The 23162-nt window shown below is 40.8% G+C and overlaps 1 protein-coding gene across 5 annotated transcripts in view; it reads right to left on the minus strand.

Moving 5' to 3' along the window:
- Positions 1–23162, minus strand: part of MAPRE2 (microtubule associated protein RP/EB family member 2) — a 99958-nt gene that overhangs the window by 9184 nt on the left and 67612 nt on the right. For all 5 annotated transcript variants that reach the window (XM_056330946.1, XM_056330941.1, XM_056330943.1 and 2 more), the window contains 3 exons: positions 18027–18172; positions 15880–16093; positions 4068–4207 (listed from right to left, as the gene is read on the minus strand). In XM_056330946.1, the coding sequence (XP_056186921.1) occupies positions 4068–4207; positions 15880–16093; positions 18027–18172 (500 nt within the window). The remainder of the gene's footprint in view (positions 1–4067; positions 4208–15879; positions 16094–18026; positions 18173–23162) is intronic.

Raw genomic sequence — 23162 nt, forward strand, 5'->3', positions numbered from 1 at the left:
AGGACTAAGGGCTGCTTAAGACTTGTCTCCTAGCAAAGCTGCCAGAAGTGTCACGTAATGGTAAATAATAAAGCTTTCAGCTCAGTACTTGCATTATTTTGCCTGGGTTAATGTGTAGTTGTTGGGAAACCTGCAGTATCTCTTTGCCTAAAAATAAGTAGATCTAGCAGAAAGGCTCACAAAGGGAAGTGGTCTAGTTAGGAAATAAAAAGGTCCTCTAGTTGCAAATGTGAGTACCGTTGTGTCATTTTTTCACCTCTCCTTTTCTGCCTCCCCACTTACCATACTGTTACAGACTTGTGTTTTGGCACTCCGACTGACCAGCTGCACCATGGACCTTTTGCTCTGACTGATGTGCTGCTACTATCAACAAATTCTCTCACATGCCAAGTATCCTCCTTGCAAACTCGTTCACAGGAGTCTTCAAGCTATACTGTCAGTCTCAATTTCACCACTGGGACTGATGCAAATCATTTATGGGCAACGTAGCTGTTAATGATTAGGCTTCATATAAATCATGACAGATGTTGCAATATACTTTTATACATACATATATATGCATATCCATGTATATCTAAAAAAGAAATTATGTGGGTGCATAACAGATAAACTACTGTCCAACAGGGTATACACAATCAGGATAATGTGTAAGTGGCTCTCAAATTCAAAGGACAGCAGTGTAATGACCAAGAGAAATAATGATCAACGAAGCTAATGCACCGACCCCAATCACATCCAAATTACAGCCAAATTAACATCCACATTTTTAAGGCCATAATTATACAAATGTTTTTTTAAAAATAAAACACGTTAAATGATTAAATCACATCAGACTACATTTCAGTGAACTGATACAATTTAATAGAAAGTTCTGCGTTGCCAGTTCTACTGCAAGGTAATTTATTTCTTTCACTAGTAAAAGTACAAGCAGAGTTCAAACAAATCTTTTGACAGCCTTCTAAATCCTATCAGTTCATTTTTCCATAACTGCTGAGCTAGTGATGCCTTTTTCTGACCTTTGCTTGCACTCTCAGAGGTGTCAGACAGCAGAACTAACCTGTTACCAGGGCAGGATCTCAGAGCATCTAATTCACATACTAACCCAGTTCTGACCAGCTGCCTGAGTGCGACTCTCAAGTCTTCCCTTGACAGTTTGAATCTATGACTGATATAATGACCAGTCACCTTAAAATTCACTATTTATTCATGAAAGTAAGAACAGCAAAATGGGACACACGTTTATGGTATTTTGGTCTATAGATGAAGACCTCATATTTAAGATGTGTCTCCTTGATCTGCAGCAGCATATTCCTTGAGAGCAACACCTGCATCCAGACAGAACAAGAACATAACAGCTTCCAGGTTTCTTGCTCTGTGCTTGCTAGGGCTTGGGAAACCAGTCAACCTCAGCTGAAACACTGGCAGCTAACAGCATAGACCATCTCCCTTTCTGATCTGTTTACTGTGAAGGCATTCTCCTCTTTTCATTCTATCATGTTCACTGCAGTTTCAGAAACAGAATCATTAAATTACGTGTATATGCTCACAGTTCATTAACTACAACATATACTAAACATTGTTATAACCAGACCAGATATGCTTTTCTTCAGCTACATATCAACTACCTGTCTGTAACACATTAATTTGTTTTTCTTCAGATACCGAGCACACCCACATCCTCCTCTTTCCTTCTAGGAACATGCCAAAAGGCTGATCCTGTAATGAGGAACAGCGCGCGCTGGCTCCCATGCTCTGTTTCTGGACCAGAAGTACCCCTCTGCCATCCAGTTAACGGGTACAAAGGCAGCACTTCTTACTAACTGGTCTTTTCTCTGACGGCTCTTATTGGTAGTAGGAGAATACTCACAGGACTGCAGAATCAGGCTGGAGATTAAGCACATACTGTAAGCACGCAGTCAAGATGGTGCTGTTTTCAGAAAATGTGTATAGTAGCATAGAGTTAAGGGTTCCTGGGACCACTCTCCGTATGTAAAGGTTCCTTCTCTGCATGTAACGGTCCCTGGTGCGTGTTGTCTCTTCAGCTGTGCTCAGAAATGCTTTGGGAGAATGCTAGCTGGCACAGACCAAAACCACAGCAGAGACCACTTCAGTATTTTAATGCTATGGGTAATCAAGTTCCAGTGCACAGTGACATTTCTTGGAAGTGTTCAATTTACTATCAGGGACCATGGCAATAGCTAAGAAAATTTTAAGAGAAACTTTATGATTTCCGGGAGCCGTTAAACTAGCAAATGTTATGGGCAGCATACGATTATTGCAAATAGCAAATTAAGCTACTCTATGGGAAAATACAGTGTACAGACATTCCCACTATTTAAAATTTTCCACTACAAATTGCATGGAAGTTCAGACGTTTCAATCTCCCTTAGCTGCCATCCATGAAAGCGCTGAAATAAAGTCTATTACAGCCACATAGGAATTTGTTATCCACAGATACCATTCAACATGTCTTACTTGTAATTAAGACAGCAACTGGGTAAAAGTGGCTGCTGTCTGCATCTCCCTGGATGCTGGAGAGTGGCAAAACCCAGGCAATTTGGCTCCTCCAGCATGTTCAGACTAGGGGTCAGAAAAACCTGGCTCAAGACTGCTTGCAGCACAGCTTTTTTGGCTTGTGTTCTATGCCCATGGTGCACAAGTAACCATTAGCAGGAAATGAGATACCAAAATGCCAGCATTTAAAAATAATAATAAAAGACGACTTCTAGACCATTCCAGCTAGAAGTCGTCTCTTAAAAACTAGCTATTAAAACACCAGCTTTCCAAATCTTCAGTTTCTTCTCCTCTTTGGTGATGGGGAAAATCATCAGCTTTCCCTCAGGGTTATTTGTATATTAAGCTTAAGGTTTTCACACATGGAACGTGCTAGGAATACATTAGCAGTAGATGTGCTAGTGACTGCCTATTTTAGTAAAGATCAAGTATTTTTATGTTTCTCAGATCCCAACCAACTCTTCCTCCTGAAGCAAACACATTCTGACTTCCGAGTATAAATGTCACAGTTTAAGGTGCATTAAGCTGACGTTTGAACTCCACCCTTACGCTGATTAAAAACCCCAAACTTCCATGAAAAAGCTAAGTGCAACATTTAAAAACTTTTCTGTTACAGCATCAATCAAAAGCCCACTGGAAGGGCTGGTGGACCCTGCTCTGCTCTCTACTGCTCAGAATTAAACCCTGAATCCACAGTCGGCCATGTCTGGGACGTGGCTATCCATCCACCAGCTTTAAGCTAAACTAGTAGCCAAGAATTTGCAAACAGTGCCCCAGCAAACTGAAATCTTTGTTGTTCAGGTCAATGGAAGTTTGAAACTGAAATGCCCTTAATTGTGGAAAATTACACTTGATCCAGAATAATGACTTCTTCCTGAATGCAGCTGCCAGGCAGCTCAGACTAAAATAGGAGGTTTTTTCCTCCTGGCGTAAAGCTCCATAGCATAAATTAAAATTAAGCCCTTACATTCCTAACATTAAAAAAAAATTCTGAAGCTTTATTAATTACATTGCAGAACATTATTTATAACATAACTACGTATTCTCATGAAGGTAGATCACATACTTAAATGAAAAAGGCGTATTACCTGAACGCCTGCCTTCCAGAAAGCAGAGTGCAATGAGCTAGTCTTGATTCAGCTGCAAGTCTCTAACACCTTGGTATTACAAACAGGCTTGTTTTCTCCACAACGACACATTAAAATGATTTATTTCAAATTTGTAATACACCAGAGCAAAGACACTATTGGGATTTTTCCTATCAAAGTGAAATAAAAGATAAATTTCAACATCTAATAAAATTATCATACTTCAGCAAGACTTACCTGCTATTCCTAAAATCACCTTTAAAAAACACTGGCAAATACCAGTCATCTCTGTCATATGTTATTTTTAACAATAGATCGCTTTCTTTTTTTTCTTCCCAGCTGAGCTATTTCAATCTTTTATCCCTTCATAATTCTGGATAGCATCATTCAACAGAGGGCAACGTTAGATTTCATGCCTGTCTGTGACAATGAACGCATCTAATTTTATGCCTCAAGCAAATTTACCTGTTCACTGAGCTGTATAACTTGAGTTTCCAAATCTTTATCTGATTTGGATGCTGAGCTGCTTGGTGCGGCTTTTTTTGCTGAAGATGGGCGAGAGGGTGTCGATCCTGGTTTAGAAGCTGGACTGGATTTAGCAGCACCTGAAAAATACAATAAATAAATAATAATCAAGATTTACCTCCATGATAATTACTTTCCAATTAACCTGGTACTGAAACAAAAGTATTTGTTTTACGGACAGCCTTTCTCTCTCTCACTTCCAGATGACAGTGGAGGAAGAACCTGTGCTGCTGTATCTTGGGAAAGGAAAAAACACATTTCCTAGCAGTTTTACTTTGAGTTTGCCAGTCAGAGCGAAGTAACTCAAACTAAAATAAACAAATATCAAACTAAGAAGATAAAGTTCCCTTAGTTCTCAGCAGCTTTCAGCTTTAAAAAAAATAAATGTGCAGTTAACAGACCATTCCCCCAGCCCAATATTTAGTGTCTGTATCTATTTTCAATTTCCCTGGAGAAAGACAGATTTGAAATAAACTCAACTAAACTGCCTTTGTGCTTTCCTCATTTTCAAACGTTAAGCCATCCCTGAGACAAGGGCATTGAAATTCAGACAAGAGCACGCAGAATTAAATCCATCGGTGAACTCAGTTGCCATAGTGACCAAGATGACTTTTGATCTGCTTAGGTTTTGCTATTTGTTTTTAATTACTTGCACTGCAAATCTGCCAGAATATGAGGCAACATCTTTACCAGCAAAACTGGCAATAACAAGAGCATACAGGCACTCTTTTTCACAATACCTGTGGCCCACAAATGCCCAAGCAGAGGAACATTTGTGTGAAAGGGTTTTTGGTGCCTTCACACGAACCTCACAGCCAGCTCCTCACACCGTGCTCTGCCTCTCCACCTTTCCTCTGTGTCACTGCCCATCTGATTTCGTTGCTCAGCGCTGGTACACGAGTGCCTGGCTCACAGCTGCCCACCTCGCCTCGGCCCCCACAAACACTGTACTCTGACTCTCAGCTTTTTCCTTACCCCCTCCAACTCAGAATAAATTTCAGATGCAGTGGACATACATCTGGTGCAAAAATCGCTTGGGTCAAGAAGACGGAACAGAAACCCAGCCCTCCCTCTGACCTATTTTATTTCTTAAGCAGGCATGTGAATCAGCAGTCCTGCTCTGCAGCACCCATGTTTGTCACTGTTTCTTACAAAGAGCAAAACACAGTTGTCTGGACATGCTGATGGGCTCCATGGCCATCCTCCACCATCAAATGCTGCTGGCTCTGGAGCCCAGGCCACACAGGGTGCAAGAGAAAGCCTGAATCCAGCAAGCAAACTCCCAGCTGAGCTCTGAGCTTGAGCTTTCAGTTCACCAATTCCAGAGGGATTTGCCCTGGCTTTCTCAGCAGCCACCTTCCAACCCCGTATCTTACCACCTGCTCCTCCCATATGATTACTTGATTTATGGCACACTATAAATTGTCCTAAGTTGCCATTTCCACAATGTATCCCCAGTGTCAGAAAACACTTTAATAAAGCAATTCATTGTAAACCCAATGTTTTACAAAGGCATGGCTAGGAAAAAATTGCAAGGAAGCAGGGAAAGGCAGGAGGGGGAGAGACACAACTTGTGGGGCTGCCCACAAATATGACCGGATTGTGGAGCTCACACAATCTCACTGACCCAAGACTGTGTACACTGGTCCCTTGGAGGAGCTGAAAAGCGATGGGAAAGGACAGCAGCAATGTGTTATTTAATCAAGCTTGCTTAAGCCTTCCTGATTTAGTCACAGGCCTCTGTCTGTAACAAGCATCTCCTCCTGCCTCTAAGGATAACCCGATATAAACTGGGTCATCTAATGCCAACAGAACATAAACAAACAACTCTATAATTCAGTTAACATGTGTAAACATTTCTGTGCAAGATGCCCGTCCTCCTTTTCTATGTTCTTTAATATAAGACAGATAAGAAAAAACAATATATTATGTTGCGTTTTATTTTGGTTGGTTTGTTTGTTTTTTTTAAATTAGTGACTCCAATAGCTTCTATGTCTAAGTGCATTCACAAACTCTAGCAAATCTCAGATATAGTAAACAGACTTACTAAAGCTGGGAAAATTCCATGTTGTGTACATGCCTGAAATTAAACTTCTTTTCACATCATACTTAGATCAGCAGAGAATAAATCATTTGTGGGAAAATTTTAAAAATTGCCAAGATCTTTTGCTACTGTTTCTTTCTTTCTTTAGGCAATTGCATAAACTTTAGCATCCTGCCTTCAATGCTTTCTAGGTTTAGTCCATATTCTGACTAACTAAAAATCAGCTGCTTCAGAGCAGGATTATTAAGATGCTCTCAAAGCCAGGAAAATCATTTTCATTTGGATTAGTGGATAAACAGAAGAAAACTGATGTCAAAATATGCACAATAAACACACACATGAAATGATCACTTTGACTAAAGCATTCTAGTTTGGTCTTAAGCTATTTATGTATTAATTTTATATATTTATATTTATTTATTATTAATGAATACTTGTATCACATGCAACTGCAACAGTTACCTATAAAACATATAAAATAATAAATATGTATACTAATCCAAGGTGTCAACATTTATTTCTTATTGTATTCTACACCTGCAAGGCACAGTTCAGGATATCAACTGAAAACTGAATGTTATAAAACAAGCTATGGACCTTCAGATGTGAAACCTTGGTGGGTCGATGCAGCTCCCCCCTCTACCAACTACCCTTCTTCTACTTGAAGACTCCACTGGACTTCCCCTAGGCAGCAAGCACCTGCACACAAGCACAGGAGAAGCCATTCAACTTTTCTAGGGCAGCATCCCCCAGCCTGTCAGCTCTTCACCATTCCTCCTGGGGCATCATAGTGCAAGACCTAAGCAAAGCATCTTGTGCAGCCACAGGATACTGCTCCCTTTCATGCTCAACAGCACCGTGAAGCGAGCTAGTTCTTTGTAGATCACAGTACTGATCACAAAAAGCCAAATCATTAAGTACACACCTCTTTTTAACCTGCAGAGAGAGTTAAGGACAGAGTAGGCACAAACATTTTATCCCCAGGTATTCTCTCTAATTTGCAGCTGAGGCACCCTCCCAGAGCATGCTGAGCAAGTCCACATCACCACTGCCTGCAGACAGAGGGCTGGGTAGCACCAATACACCGCATTATATTCTGCCCTCCTTTGAAAACAACAAAGTCTTTTGAATTTCTACAGCAAAGTGTTACTAAGCTTTATAAAGTCCAGACAAATCAAAGGAAATTGACTTTTGCTCTGCTGCTTAGGATCAGCTCTTAAATGAACATGATATTCCAATTTCAGTAACACAGATAAAAAACAGCTAACTTGAGCGTTTCAGATGGTATCAGCAACAGCTGGATAGAACTTAATTGCAACAGAAAATGCCTAGGGATTCCTAATTTAAAGTTTCCTGGAGGCAAAAAAAAAAAAAAAAAAAAAAAAAAAGCAAGCTTTACCACACACTTATTTTGAAATATCAGTTTTGGAATCAGCTCAGAGGTAAGCTTCCCATTCTAACAAAGCTTAATTTCATAAAAGAATTAAAGGCTGCTGGTTGGTAGAGTAGTGCAAAGTACTTGAAACAGCCAGATATTTAAATGGAGATGAAAGATCTTGGTAGACTTAATGACTTTGCTGTTGAGCACCATAATGACTTTGCACTCAATTAGTGCAATTGTGGAATAATTCCTAATGCATTGCTCAGAGGGACTGTAATATAATCCAAGTAGTTTAAAATCTGTCCAAAATAATATCTTCCATGAAAATATTTATATTATAACCCACTTACAAATTCTGAGAAAGCACAAAAATTTACACAAATATTTTATATAAAAGAATATCTGATAACCAGCTCTCCTCACTGATCACAGAGAACTGCATTGTAATCAGCACCATAAATGTTACCCGTTACCAATTCCTTTTCAAACTCACTGTTGATGTTCAGAAAGAAGTGCAGACCCCTGCCCCTGGAAAGGAACAGCTCCATGCACGCCCCAGAACATGCTGGCAGCCAACAGTCTGGGAAGCAGTGGGGCAGAAAAGGACTTGGCGGTTGTGGTGGACACCAAGTTGAGCACGAGGAGCACAAGCCAGCAATGCAGCCTCGCAGCACGGAATGCCAACAGCCTCCTGGGCTGCACTGGGAAGCGCATTGCCAGCAGGCTGGGGGAGGTGATTCTCCCCCATTGCTCAGCACTGATGAGGCACATCTGGAGTGCTGGGTCTAGTTCTGGGCTCCCCAGCACAGGAGAGACATGGGCATACTGGAAAGAGTCCAACAAACAGCCATGAAGATGGCTAAGGGACTGGAAAGGCTGAGAGAGCTGGGACTGTTCAGCCTGGAGAAGAGAAGCTTCAGGGGGTTCTTGTACGTGCGTGAGGGGAGGCTGCAAAGAAGATGGAGACACTTCTTTCAGTGGCCCTTAGTCAAACGACAAGAGGCAATGGGCACAAATGGAAATACAAGAAATTCCATTTAAACATAAGAAAAAACTTCTTCACCCTAAGGTTTATCAAACACCTGAACAAGCAGTCCAGAGAGGCTGGGGGGTCTCCATCCTTGGAGATACTCAAAACTCGACTCGATACGGTCCTAGGCAACCAGCTCTAGGTGACTCTGCTTAGAGCAGGAGGGTCAGACAGGATGATCTCGGTGGTGCCTTCCCACTTCCACTGTTCTGTGAGAACTTCTGTTACAGCATACTCTGACTTTAGACCAATGCAGGGTCCAATTGGAATTTTTTGTAAACAGTATTGCAGCTGCTTCAGTTAGCACCTGCATAAACTTTTGTACCTGCCCCACGTAACGCTAGCAGAGATGGGAAAAATAAATTCACATTTGAAAGACAAATTATTTTTTTGTTGTACTGAAGTAAGTTAGATGAACCAACTTTGAAATGCATTACAGGTTTCTATCTGCAGTGCTCCAGAAAAAATAACTAGTCAATCCATCATAATTAAATATATCCCCCACAGTTTCAGCGTTACTATTCTTTTTGGTAAAGACGTAAGCTTCACAAAGAGATGTACACTTCTGCAATTTAAAACAGTGGATGCTGGTACTGTAGAGATTTTGTGTACAGCAAAGCCAGGCTGTGAATTCCCAGTCACTTTACATCACAAGTGCAGTCCTGCAGACAAGAAACCTATTTACTCTTTATGGAGAAATCTTCCTTGAAGCTATATGAGCAATTAATACACCGTTAAATATTTATGTAAGATTCCAAGAAAACATGTGTGTGATTACAGTGTAGACATGCATGAGGATGGTGTGGAGAGCAATGGAAGCCCTGAGCAAGCATAAGGCTTGGCTGAGTCCACATGACCACTGCTTCAGAGGAATTTGAGAATCACTCACCATCTATCTTCAGTCAAATTAAAGGATTCCATAAAATTAGTATTCCTGATGCATGCCACAGAAGAAAAAACAAACCCACCAAGAGGCCACAGAGCTAGCAATTTCTTCATGAGCTAAAGAAAAACTCTGTATCCACTTAAAATCAATGACTGAGAACAGTATAAGAATTAATATTCACACATACTTATTGTTGCAGCTACACCGGGATGGAAGAAACTGCTCAATTTAGGGATACTTAATAGCACAAGTGATGACAAATGATGCTTAATGGGAATGAAACGACCTCAGACAAAATCTGACTTGACTTTTAGCATCCCAACATGCTGCAGTGCAACTGCCTAATTATTCTGTGGTACTCACTTTCCCTGGGTGGCAGGACCCCTCTGTCCCCCTCAGCTCTCCCTACCTCCGCTGCTGCTGGCTACAGCACAGTCTGATGAGCTCTATGCTGATCATCACCGCCAGACAGCTGACAGAGAAGTGTGTACAAGTACTTGAAACTGAAGCACCTTTTACAAATTTCAGCAGAGCAATCCAAGCAAGAACATATCAGGCAGTCTACTTGTCAGATGATAAAGTTTTGTTGATGGCACGACTCTTTCAGTTTGTCTTTAATAGAAGGAGATTTGATAGTTGGGAACTAACCCACAGCCTTTTCCCCAGCATAAATGAAGACTTCTCTTTAGATCTAAAATAACCAACATTTTAATGGCAGCTAATAATTGTTCTAACTGAAACCCCTGTCTTCTCTAGAAACACCTTCAAGCATGCAAGCATTCATTCCACATAGGCTTAACAGAAGGATACAATTTAAAATTTGAAATGCTCTTAAAACCATGCGTTTTCTAAAATTCAACTGTCTGCTTAGCTGTAAGGAGAAAGCAGTCTCAAAAGGAAAAATCTGAAAGAAAACATGGGAAGAAGTGCATATTGAAACTTGAAAGATCATGTAAAAATCTGAGCAACACAGACATTCAAACCGCACCCATAGTACACAGAAAATTAAGACAGCAATTTTCACCACTTTTCTAAACACAATTTGCTTTCTAGAAAAAAGGCCGTGGCTCCTGCACTGCAAGCAGTGCTCCTTCATGGTCTAAATTCTTGGGCTCAGTGGGTTTAAAAATTAAACTCTCCTCACGTTGGCAGAAGGGGTGTGTCTGTATTAAGGCTAAGCCACTTTCTACCTCCCAGGCCAGCACTGTCACTGCACATGCTGTTCCCATCGGCTAGTACAATTCCTGGCCTCGTATGAACCAGACACAAAAGCATTTTCAATTTGTCGCCCCATGGCATTTTCCATCTCCAGCTCTGCCACGTTGCCCTGAAGCACCGCACCACTGCAAGCAGAGGGTACCACCACCAACAACAACTGCCAGCCACTTGGGGAAAAAGGTAGCATGTTTTAGTGGAAAGCAAAGAAAAAAAATCATTAGCATGAGTTCTCTAGCCTCCCAGGAGTCCTAATCATATCACTGGCTGCTAAAATAAAGCCTGTTTTTTCTGAGTATTTTTATCCCTCAAAATTAATTTACAGCACATCTGCCACAGTAGAATATACCATTTCCCTAAAGAAAATCAGTATATTTTTTTTGTGCAATTGGCTCTTCAATGGCACAGTATACATAAAGCATTCGTGCACAAACAGTTCATTCTGCCCTGGTTATTTTCCCTGTCATAGCATGAGTATTTTTAGCCTTCATGTGATCCTCCAGTATTTTCCAGCTCTGCTTTAGTCATCCTGCTCTCACTGAATAGTTCAAGCTAAAACATCTAACAGCCTTCAGATCTAAGAACCTCCTGCATTTTTAGCTTATATGTAAATAATTAATATGATTAAGCTGTCCTTTACCTGTGCATTTTTGACACCCCACACCCATACACAAAACAGTGCTCCATGGAGATTTGCTCTGACATACAGCAATACTTATGTAAGACACTAAGCTAAAACCCTGACAACCTGATCACCATTTTCAATTTGATCAGATGAAGCTTTTTCTGCTGTTTTCCACAGGGAGCATTAGAACCGGTACAAACAACAGAGCCCTAATATTTTAATCCCTTGCCATAATTTTGACTCTACATCTGTAGGCTGCTTACCACTGCATTAGAGAAGAGCAGAGGCTGCAGATCGAAAGTCGGCTCAGGGCTGGCAGATGGCATTATATCTAAAAGCAGCTGTGGTGCTGTTGGCAGAGAGCCTGCAGCGGTGATCTGTGCTGCTGGCTCCGCTCCTCGAAGGATGAAAACATATTCATTCCCCCAGCAGGGAGCTGCATTTACCTGGCAGATCCTTGCTGCTCCTACTCTTTCTAGAAGCAGCCTTCTACAGGTATTGCCAAAGCCATCCACCCACTGTGCCGCCATCAGTTCTGCAACAAATCGGCTCTGTCTCTCAAGGAAGGGACGAGGCAACATGAGGGTGGCACAGCAGATTAGTTGCAGGGACCTATTTACGCTTCCATTTCCGAGCTGCATTATCCTTGACCTGCACTGACTCCTCAGTCGGATTGCCTTTGGAAGGCCATGGCTGCTGGCCTGCTTCCCGACAAAAAACGACGCATTTTCAGATTTCTCAAGTTTTGGGTTGTTTTAAAAGCATTTTAAAAAAATGAAATAAAGACCACACTGCATTTGCAGAGACGTAGGTAGATATATGTATGGAAAGCAGATACTCGATACCATAGGTCTTGTCAAGCTTTAGTGTCAGATTAAAATACCAAACATAATTCTAACTCATGCCAGTACCTTTTGGGGCAAACTTTCAGAGAAGTCCTTAGGGATTTGACCACTTTCTTGTTAACTGAAAGACACATCTTAGTCTAACTCTGAAAATACAGTGAGTGTTACAAAGAAGTGATGAGTAATTCAAGAGATCGGCACCTCCTAAATCACTCAAAACCAGAACTCTGACAAAGGGCACTGGAAGAGTTATTCCATGGAACAACAGGAATCATCTGAAACACATACGATATTGCTAGTGGGTAAATAAATTATTCCTTTAGAAATGTATATATTTGACCAATCTAGGCATATTTAGGAGTCTGTCATAACCAAAAATATAATATGAATGTGTTTCCATATGTGTGCTTGCTCCTGACACTAAACAACAGATGTCTACATTTAGGTATGTCCACTGCACACTGTTTAAAAACTTTTGGATTATGTTGAAAGATCTTCTGGGTTCTTTATATTCTCTCACTACTGCTTCCTTTTTGTTTTGTTAATGAACTGAAACAAGGCAGTACTAAGATTTCAAAGGTTCAGTGCTAATGTAGAGCAAATCACACAAATTAAAAATGACATAAAAAAAGAAAATGTACAAAACCCGAGGTGAGTGGCTACAGATGCTGGCAAATGCTTGCTGCATTGGTGTAAGAGGTTATTGCATCAGCAGCCCACAATGTTTATTGCTCCCACAACAAAGTCAATGGAAGTACAGCCGTGCCCAAAACCTCAGCCATTTCACTGAAGACTCAGGAAAGTAGAACAAAAGAACAACATAAAAGCCATAGGTAGCAATTTAAACTATGCCACCTGATGTTGTACTTACTCACGGGCACATACTCTCTCGGAGTCTGTAACATCAAGGAAGACAAAGCTCCAGATGGGGCAGGGAATTCTTAACATGCTGCAGGGGAACTCACGAGGCCTTCTCTTTTTTTGCCCTTTTCATATAAATGGCTAACCTTGCTTTGCTCACATGGGCATATTACAGTTCCTATAACAACCGTAATGAATACGCCTTCATTTCCAGCTAAGCACGCAGGTGCACAAGGCAGAGGTACAGAAGCACATCTTTTATGGCAATTTCCCAGCTACCCAGGACTTACTTCCACATCATCTCAATTTACTCCGAAATGGCAGAAGATGAGGCACACACAAGCTCGCAGATGCATACGGCACTCCTCCCAGTGTCCTCTCTCTGCCAGCAAGCACCCCGTAAGGACTCCCATCCTTTCAAGTGACCAGGCTACAGGGTGTGGGCAGGCCAGGCACACAGGCTCAATACATCAGCAAAACAAATACCTGCTCACCCAGAAACTGCATAAACCTTCGAATGACTGACACCTAACTGAAATAGCCCTAGTTCTAAAACACAAGCAGCAATACAAGCCAGAACTCTCATTTCACCTAGCATCATGAAATATCCACACGCCCCCTCCTCAGCTCAACAGAAATTAAAATGGCATCCTGCCTGTCATACTTCTGGACTATACTTAAGAGCGATGGAAGCTTTCCATGAAAAAGCTAACTCTCATAGCCACAAGACCTTACCAAAACTCATCACACTATCTCTGTTTTCCTATTCCATACATGGGCTGGGAAGGTACAGGACATGCTCTTCGTACAACCAGTGACACCACACAAGATCACTGCATTATCCTCCGTATCAGCTAGATGGTTCCACTCCAGTAGCTATTCTATTTTTCTAGAATTGTCATCTCCACAGCTCTACTTTGGATAGCACATTTGTGACTTTGGCAAAAACAGATCATCTGCAAGAAGAATTAACAAGCGTGGTAAAGTCTGTATTTAATAAAAGCGTCTTTTCCAGTTTCTCAGTTGGACAACATCGTGACATTAGCACTCGGGGTTTTTTTGTTTTCAAAGGGAGTACAAGACATCACGTGGGAAATTATAGTGTACCAGGCCCTGAAATTCAAAAGTTCAGACACAAGATGGTGCAAAACAAAGATGCAGACAAGCTTTAGAAGCCCAAAGCAGCTCTGGCCTGCTATTAGGTGCTCAGTTTCCTGGAAGCACTAATGAGCTGAAGGCAGCTGGCCAAGTAAGCCCCACTTGGACGTCAGAAGTGATCAAAGCAGAACTCTGGGTATGATCCAGAGCATAAGCCAGCCTAAAACTAAGGGCACCTGATACCTGCCCCTTCCCCTTACCAGCACTGGTGCATATCTCAGCCCGTGAGAAGACAGGTAACAGATTTAAGTAAAATGAAAATTAACCCTTATTTGAGGAATGGGTTAGTATGAATAAGGTAAACTCACTCGGGACAAACCAATAAAAGAATTGTGTGTGCATGCACCTATGTTTTTGTTTGCACAAATCTATATCTGTACAGGCAAATCAACCCCAGTAACACTTGAGCAGTGATCACTTTTTTAAAGAAATATTAGCTACTCTCCTGTTCGCTTAACTCTCAGTTATCAAAAAATGGCATCTGCTTAGTGACCAGTCATGCCCATATTATATAAACACCAAAGATCAGGCTTAGTTCTTTGGCCTGTTCCAGGAACACTGTTGTGGTTTAACCCCAGTAGGCAGCTGAGCCCCCCACAGCTGCCCACTCTCTGTCCCCTGGTGGGATGGAGGAGAGAGTCGGAAGGGTAAAAGTGAGAAGAATTCACTTGTTGAGATAAAGACAGTTTATTATGTAACGCAAAAGCCACGCACACAAGCAAAACAAGATAAAACATTCACTCATCACTTCCCACTGTCAGGCAAGTGTTCAGCCATCCCCAGGAAAGCAGGGCTCAGTCACATGTAATGGTTACTTGCAAAGACAAGCACCACGACCCCAAACATCCCCCCACCCTTCCTCCTCCTTCCCCCAGCTTTTATTGCTGAGCATGACATGATATCGTCTGGGATACCTCTTTGGTCAGCTGTCCCAACTGTGTTCCCTCCAAGTTTCTTGTGCACCTCCAGCTTGCTTGCTGGCAAGGCAATGTGAGAAAGAGAAAAGTTCTTGACACTGTGTAAGCACCCATCAGCCATAACTAAAACATCCACGTCTTACCAATACCGTTCTAGTCACAAAAATGAAAAACAGTACCATACAATCTCCTGTGAAGAAGGTTAACTCTATCCTAGCAAAACCCAGTACAAACACAAAATTAAAAGTTAGAAGACAGGTATCTTCAAGAAAGAGCAACAGTTGTATGTTGTTCACTTAAGAGGACTAGTGTCCCTGAACAAAAAGCACATAAAGCCACTGATCAATTAATTTTTTCCTTCTGGTCAGCCCTTAAGATTTGGAAACATTTCACATACCACAAAAAATAAAAAAAGAAATCAGCCTGTGCTAGCAATTTCCTGTAATGGTGGAGGTGCGAGAGGGGAACACACTCCATTTAATGTTCTTGAATACACTTACACATACCACACTCAGCAATAAGAAGGTTAAATGCCTTTGCGTTCACCATCAGACATCACTAGAATCTGCATTGTTTATATCAAGGGTTCAGTGGAGGAGACCCCATGTTTGATAGGTTGGGCCAAACTAGAGCGCACCACAAGGTGTTAACTTCTGTCTCAGATGCTAGGCCTACAACAAGTCAAAAAGAATGACCCACACACATGAGGAAACTAGTATTTATGTAATATATAACACAGTTTATAATTGTCTTCAGAGACAGAAACTGAATTCTTTAAGATGCAATATACCTGCAGTCGGAGAGTTTGCATGGTGAGACTTTTTGGGCAGATTGAAGATCTGTTCACCAGGATCTGGTGGAGGAATAGCATCTTGGCCTTGTCGAGCTTCCACAGGATCATACTCCTTCCCATCATAGTTAGCATCAAAGAACTTCTTAAACCATTGAATGAAATCTAAGTTGTCTTGGAAGCGCCCTTTGACCAGTTTTTCCACGGGAATTACCTGAAAGGTAGAAGAAAGGTCTCAATAACATATCACTGCCATTTTTAAATTTAAAAATTACATCACACACTTATTTGGGAAAAAAGTCTACTGACTATATCAGCATATATTCCTCTCCCATTGTTTGCTTCCTAAAAGAAAGGGGATTATGGTGGACTTGCAAGTGCTCTTAATAAGAAATAGAATCAAAATAAAACAAAGTCACAGCCTTTGAAGTGGCTATAAAGTGGGTGTATCTGAGCCTCTGTAATTGCTCTTCCAGGGTTACTCCTTTCTTATTGCAGTGACAGCCATGATGAATAAAGCTGCTCTGGGAGCAGCACTATATTCAGCTAACTAGGGATTTCTGTTTTCAATGGACGTGCTACAGTTTGGCATACTAAAAATGAACAACTCTTCAAAAGGTCCAGATGGTAGTTTCTTGCTCTCTGTCTCACTGTTTGAACTACAAAAACCCAGCAGCTTTTTCCAAGACATGCTGAAGTTCAAACCAACCTACATTTTGGTAGTACATGTTCATCATACAAACTAACCCTGAGGTTTTAACCTTGTAATTTTTTTTCCATTCCATATATAGCTATACATGGAACAGTTTGTGGACATGCAGAAGTTGAAAAAAAGATGCCTATAATGTTTTAGCAAAACAAAATAAAGGTTATGAGGCTGTCTCCATATCCACGTCCTGCAAAATCTTCACAGAAATGAAAGCTCCAAAAGGTGTCTTGGACCAATATAACATTGCTCAAGCTTCCCAGGCACTGTGGGCAGACACAAAGAACAGCTGCAGAAGGAGGGTTGCCCTGCTTTGCTTAGTTCATGCAGCTGATTAAAAAGGTCAAGTTAGATGGATCTTAATGTCTCCTCAATGCATTCAATTTTCATCTGGAAAAAGGGTACCAAAAACCACTGCAATTTCCATTTCTTCTTCAAGGTTAAGCCGTATGTGCAGCATTTTATAAGTCTGTGATATTCCTAGAAGGATTAACGTGGCATTTAGCATGTCCTTTCAGGTAGTTCCACCTGTATCTTAATTTTACACTGAGATGGTATAGTAAGTTTGCTGCCAACAGAAAAACTGATAACATTAACTTTATTAGGCTTTCCAATATTTCACTAGCAAATCACAGTGTAAACAGAAGCATCCACAACATTTCAGGAAACAATGAGGGCTTTCCAGTGCTTTATAAAAAAGTGTTACAGGACTCTCGATTAAGACTGTTTACATTTCAGGAAACGCTAAAACCAGAGCAGAACCATGAAATGGTATACAGGTACTGCATCTGTATAAAACTAAAACTACATTGGTGAGTCCATCAGACTCTCATATTCAAGCACAAACCAATACCTTATGGTTGAACAAGCCATTTTCTAAGAGACTTCCATTCTTAGCTTTACAAGATCACATGTGCTGTCCAACTTATTGATTCACTAGGTAAATTATTCCAGCTCTTGAGTAATTTAAATTCCTTAAACCCTGTTTTGGACAAGAAACATGGAATGCTTATGGGAACAGCATATTTCCAAGTTATTTTGTTGGAAATTCAGGTCACCAATAATTTTACTGTATCTAAAATTAAGGTTCACTGATGGTACAGAATTTCTAACACATGGTATTTTATCAAAAGGGTCGCTGATATTAAGATACAATGAGTTAGGCTGCAAAGTTCCTCAGAGGACACATGGACTCAATTTTCAGTTTGTACCTAAATGGAGCATGCCAAATTTTCTCCTTCATGCCTAAATACCCTCTTTCAGATAAAGAAAGATCAAGAACATCATCTTCACATACAACTTTTAACTCCAGCTTTCAGTCCGAAAGTTGAAAAAGTGGACTTTAAGTATTTTGTAGTTTATTTCCCCTATTTATTGATCTTACCAGTTTATACAACTCTTGAAATCTGTGGCGATTGACATACAAATACAGAACGCCTACCTTATCCACATTCATCCTTTTAAATGACGCTTGCAGAAGTTTGAAATTGTGAATGTATTCATGCTCCAGCTTTGCTTGAAACTTTACTTTCTTCAAGCTAATGCACCCTGGGAACAACATGTCCATGAACTGGCAGTAAGCTGCTCCTATAACAAGAGAATGCATTGGTGTTAATCCAGATGCAACCACCTAAGACCAAATGGCATTTAATGTCATTAGCAGAAAGCAACTGAGCTGAATAAGTCCCTGCTGTAATTCAACCTAACACTATGCACCCAAGATGCACTTGTCTAATGTACATTGAGCAGTGTGACGTACTATGTGGGGTTTTTCCATTCACTCTGGATGCATAATGAATTGTGTTCATTATGAAAGAAGAGCCACCATGACTAACGCAAAGTAAATCTTTCTTCTATTTAAAATGGATTTTCTTGGGAGTCCCTACACACACTAGAACTGTCCATACAATGAGATCACAGTCCAAATGGGAATCTCTTAAACAAGCTCCACTCAATCCTCACAGCCCCCTAAATTCAACCAAGATCATCTCTTTTCTGGCACTTGTAGCTGAATGCCAGTCAAGTCCAAGGCAATCACTTAAGATTGTATCAAATCGTGATTAAAAAAAAAGTAATTGTGAAGTTCCAGCTTCTTAAAACATGTTAGTTCCTACCCCTCTAAAAGAGACAGCCTTACTGATTTTCATCTCCCAAGTAAAACATTTAAATAAGCAGAGTTCAGGGTAGTCTGCCCATAGGTTTCAGAAGCTGGGCTGCCAGCTTCAGTTCTCACTCAAAACAATAAGGTTTTCTAAGTTCAACCTTGAGGGCTCTCCGAACTTAGACAGTAGTAGGTAGGGGGGTGCATGCCTCTGTGTGTGTAACTCATCCAGCACACAGTGGCAAGTACCTGGAAAAATTTCTGAACAGTGTACTGAGAACTGGTAACCTCTCCAGCCTTTTCTCGTATGCAGGGAGCTTCCTCCTACATCATCATGCTGTCACCGCCATTTGCCAAATAAGTCTTTACTGTTGACACACTCAAGTGTTTAGAAATAAAGGATGAAAATGTTTGAGGAAATCAGAGGAAAACCAATTTCAGTTCTTCAGAATAGAGTTTTCTACAAAATGCTTTCTACTTAGTAAAGGTTCAGTGAAGTTCATTTCTGGAGCAGAGGGCTATGGAGTGTGCAGTGCAGCCCCTGCGTTTGCGCATACCGGGCAGGGAAGTGATCGCATGGTTACTCCTGACAAGTTCAATTTCACTTCCACAAAAAGGACTATTGTGCATTTAATGCAGATCAGTCTTGACAAACAAGTGTCCAGATCTCACCTAACAGTTCAGCCCAGTATCAACAACAATGATTTTTATCAAAAAATAATTCTGCTCAGTGCTCATACCAAAACCAAATTAACAAAGCGGACTCTTGGCTTGCCCAGTTGTACAGGAGACACAACAATAACTTAAACTTAAGACATTTTTCTCCATGGGTATGCATCTGTTTTGACAGGACCAACTTTATGCATGAGATAGTATCTCATTCTCTGTATCCACTCAACCATCATATGAAGCGTTACAGAGCTTGTAACTTCCCCAAAAGAGAAGCAGAGTTGAAGAGTGGAGTTGAAAAAAGCTTCCCAAAATATTGAAGGAGGTTTTGCTAAGGGCCTTACCAAGATCAAGCTTTAATGCTGAAAACTGCTGCCACTTAAAAAAAAAAAAAAGTAATGATCTTCATGTTGCCAACCTTTGTGGGAGAAAAAAGTTATTAAAAATATATCTGATTTTCCAAGCTTGTGCTTAGCTGTTTGCAATGATTTTGTTATGATTAGGAATCAAAGTAAAATAATCCCTAAAGGTGAAGGAGCCTTCTGGCAGGTTACAAACATCGGATGACAAATTTGCATCTCTTATAGAAAGCTATAGAAACACAATTAGTTATTCAAAACTCATCCTTAGCAAGAGAACTGGTAAATACGTGGCAAAAGAAAAATGACATTACAATTAAAAGGACGGATATACAGGTAATGCATGACTTGACTACATTCATTACTACTTAATTTCATGCAAAAGGATTATTATGCAATCATTTAATGTTATAAATGGAATTTGTTCCTAACTCTGTCCTTTCATCCTCCCCATACCCCAATTATAAGCTTTACTCTGATATCCAAGTAATTGCCTAGAGGCTTTGAAAATGCACTGTGCAACCTTTCATCTAGATCCTTTTAGAAAACTAGAAACCCAAAGTGTTCACATGAGATTTTCTCCTTCTGCTGGTAATGCAAATTCCTTCTGCATGCCTTTAGACAGAGTCTTCCTAGGTTTAAGACTCTAGTTACGGTATTTCCTTGTGTTTTCTTCCCATCCTGCTGGCAGTTGTTTCTGTGCGTCTGCCAGCCAGGGGGTGGTCCTGGGTCTGCACAACACTGGAGGGCAAAAAACGCTGGACTACATCCACATGACAGCACGAACCTGCTCTCTGACACAGCATCGAAGCTGGCTGCTGGGCCATTTCCCCAACAGGAGGATTTTATTACATTGGCAAACACAATTCATTAAAATGCTCCTTCCTGAAGTACAGAAGCAACATACAAGCATGGGCTGAGCTGAACACCGTGAACTACAAAGAGGAAACTCTTCCCAACTCCCAAAAGGCAGAGACCTAACTACCACAACGACAGGAGAAAGTAAATATATCACAAGTCAACTGGGACTAGCTGATTTTGGACATGGAGGTTATGTACGTATTTAATATTATATACGTATTTATTTATAATTTAAAAATTTTACCCCCTAAAGCTTGTAGCTGTCACATTGCATTTGAATGTGACAAATGCACAGCAGAATGCGGACGCTACTTTCTACACTGCCCGTGGCTTAGGTTTCCTGGAGGCAGCAGAAAGAGCAGTCCTACTTAAGTGATGCAAGACTGCAATGCCTTTACCTCGCAGCCACAGCATATAGACATGCAGTCCTCTGCAGTGGGCAGCACTTTAGGCCTATGTAGTTTACTATACAACTGATGCTTCAGTGTGGGTGCACGGGAAAGGAATATTTTTAACAAAATGTAAAGAAAATGGCAGTAGAGTTAATGACATCGTGGCTTGTGACCTATCTCTTGCATATTTTACATGGACAAAAGGATTTTTATGCCACTATATTTTATTCAGGATCTAAAAATTTCCCTATGTTTTCTCAGAAAAAAAACCACCAAAAACCTGAATTCCAAAAAAACCCCACCCCTAAAACCTTAACAAATCTTTACAGAGGAGTGAAAACGTACTACCTGTCCAGAATGACTCTCACAATAAATCTGTCTCTATGACCAAAAAACTTTTATATGCATAAACATGCACATACACACAAAACCAGAAATAATCCAGAATCTACTCCAATGAAAGATTAAAACTACAGCTGGTAACACTGCAGAAAAGGGATCAATGCTAAAAACCTCTCACCCTGTATTAGCTAACAAGCAATACTGAATCACTGGCTAAAAGTCCTTTTGTGTTTTGATCTAGAATATCCACGCAGCCATTTGTCACAGAAGATATTTACAGGCCAGACTCCAAACCCAACGTGCAATCATGGCCGCGCTGATCACGCCCCCAGCAGCCGCTGCTTTTGCCCCGATTAACCAGCAGAAAGCTCAGCAGCATCAGGGTGTTGCGGGCATTTGCTGGGCTCCCCACACCCGGCTGAGGGCAGAGCAGGCAGCAAACGCAGGGAGGGCACTGCACCTGCGGGGCTGGGCAGGCAGGCAGCTGCCAGAGGAGGGGAAGGGATGCTGAGGCAGAATTAAGACACAGAACGAACTGAGAATGGAAAAGGTGGTCGTTTAAGGCTATTACAATTGAAGGGTTTTGCCACATGCAGTGGCAAAGCTGAAAATTTCTACTAAGTCCATAAAATCAGAGTATTCTTACATTTTCAGCATTGTAGATAACCTCTCACTAGGCCCCCTTGCAGTAATGCCTAACTCTCTTTTGTCCTATACTTTTCTTTCCCTGCTTCTTTCTATGCGTCCTTCCCAGACTGCCCATACTGACTGACTCTGCTCTGAAGCATATGCATTCTGCATCATTACAGATCTTTGTTTTTTCTCCTTTCTCCTCTTCGGATCTGGAGGCTGATGAATCCACAAATGCAAACAAGCATTTTCTTGATAATCAAACATACTTCTGCTTCTGGCTATTTAAAGCACAAGGAAATTAAAGGAGATAATGAAGACAAGAGAATCCTGTATGCTACAAGTGTTTACTGCTCAGTAAACCTAGATTTCAGTGGAGAGCAAGATTAGATCCTTGGGTCTTTTAGCATTTATGTTTATGTATTTATAAAGAAAAATGAAAATATTACTTGCAAACTAACTTTTTAAATCTTCTGTAGCTAGCACTTTACATACTAATGCAGTGTTTAGTAGAAATACTCTAATACAAGCTCAGGTATTGCCAAGTTGATATTCGTCCCAAATAGAAGTTAGGTCAATTCCTCGTATCGAGTGTCAGAAGACTCTGTCCCTCCCACTTCATCCATGCAAGTGTGTGGGAGCAAGATCCCAGAAAGTCACATAAAACCATACCAGCCAACATGGGAATGCAAAGGGCCCATGAAAAGACAGGTCTGTCTTGGGGGCAGGGGCTTTATTTTACTTCTGGTGTCCAAACCACAGCAAAAGGAGCTAAGTGCTACACTAGAAATTTACTATATATGCTTAGTGAGAATTTTGTTCTAAAATAGCATGCAAGTCAAGTTTAAACCTTTTTAACCAGGCCTCAGTTTGATTTTCATGTAGACAATTTTTGAAAACTCCCATTTGGGAAAAAGGCTGACTATATCTTTTTCTGTAATTATAATGTTGGTTTTGGTTTTTTGGGGGTTTTTTTGCTTTAAGGAAATTATTTCAGATAATCTAAAAACATAAATTCTGTCCCATTAGATACAAATCCCGTCAAATTATTTGTTCCCTCCAAATCTGCAATAATCTGTCCATGCATTTGGAAAATACAGGATGATTTGTGTATGTATTAGTCATCAGTACTTCAGTTCACTAGAGCAATGGTTGTTAACACTGATGGGAAACTGCACGCACCTGGTATTTCTGTTGCTGGGATCACAACAACAAAATAAGGC

Source organism: Falco biarmicus, chromosome 3 (assembly GCF_023638135.1).
Source record: "Falco biarmicus isolate bFalBia1 chromosome 3, bFalBia1.pri, whole genome shotgun sequence".
In the NCBI taxonomy this organism is placed as follows: domain Eukaryota; kingdom Metazoa; phylum Chordata; class Aves; order Falconiformes; family Falconidae; genus Falco; species Falco biarmicus.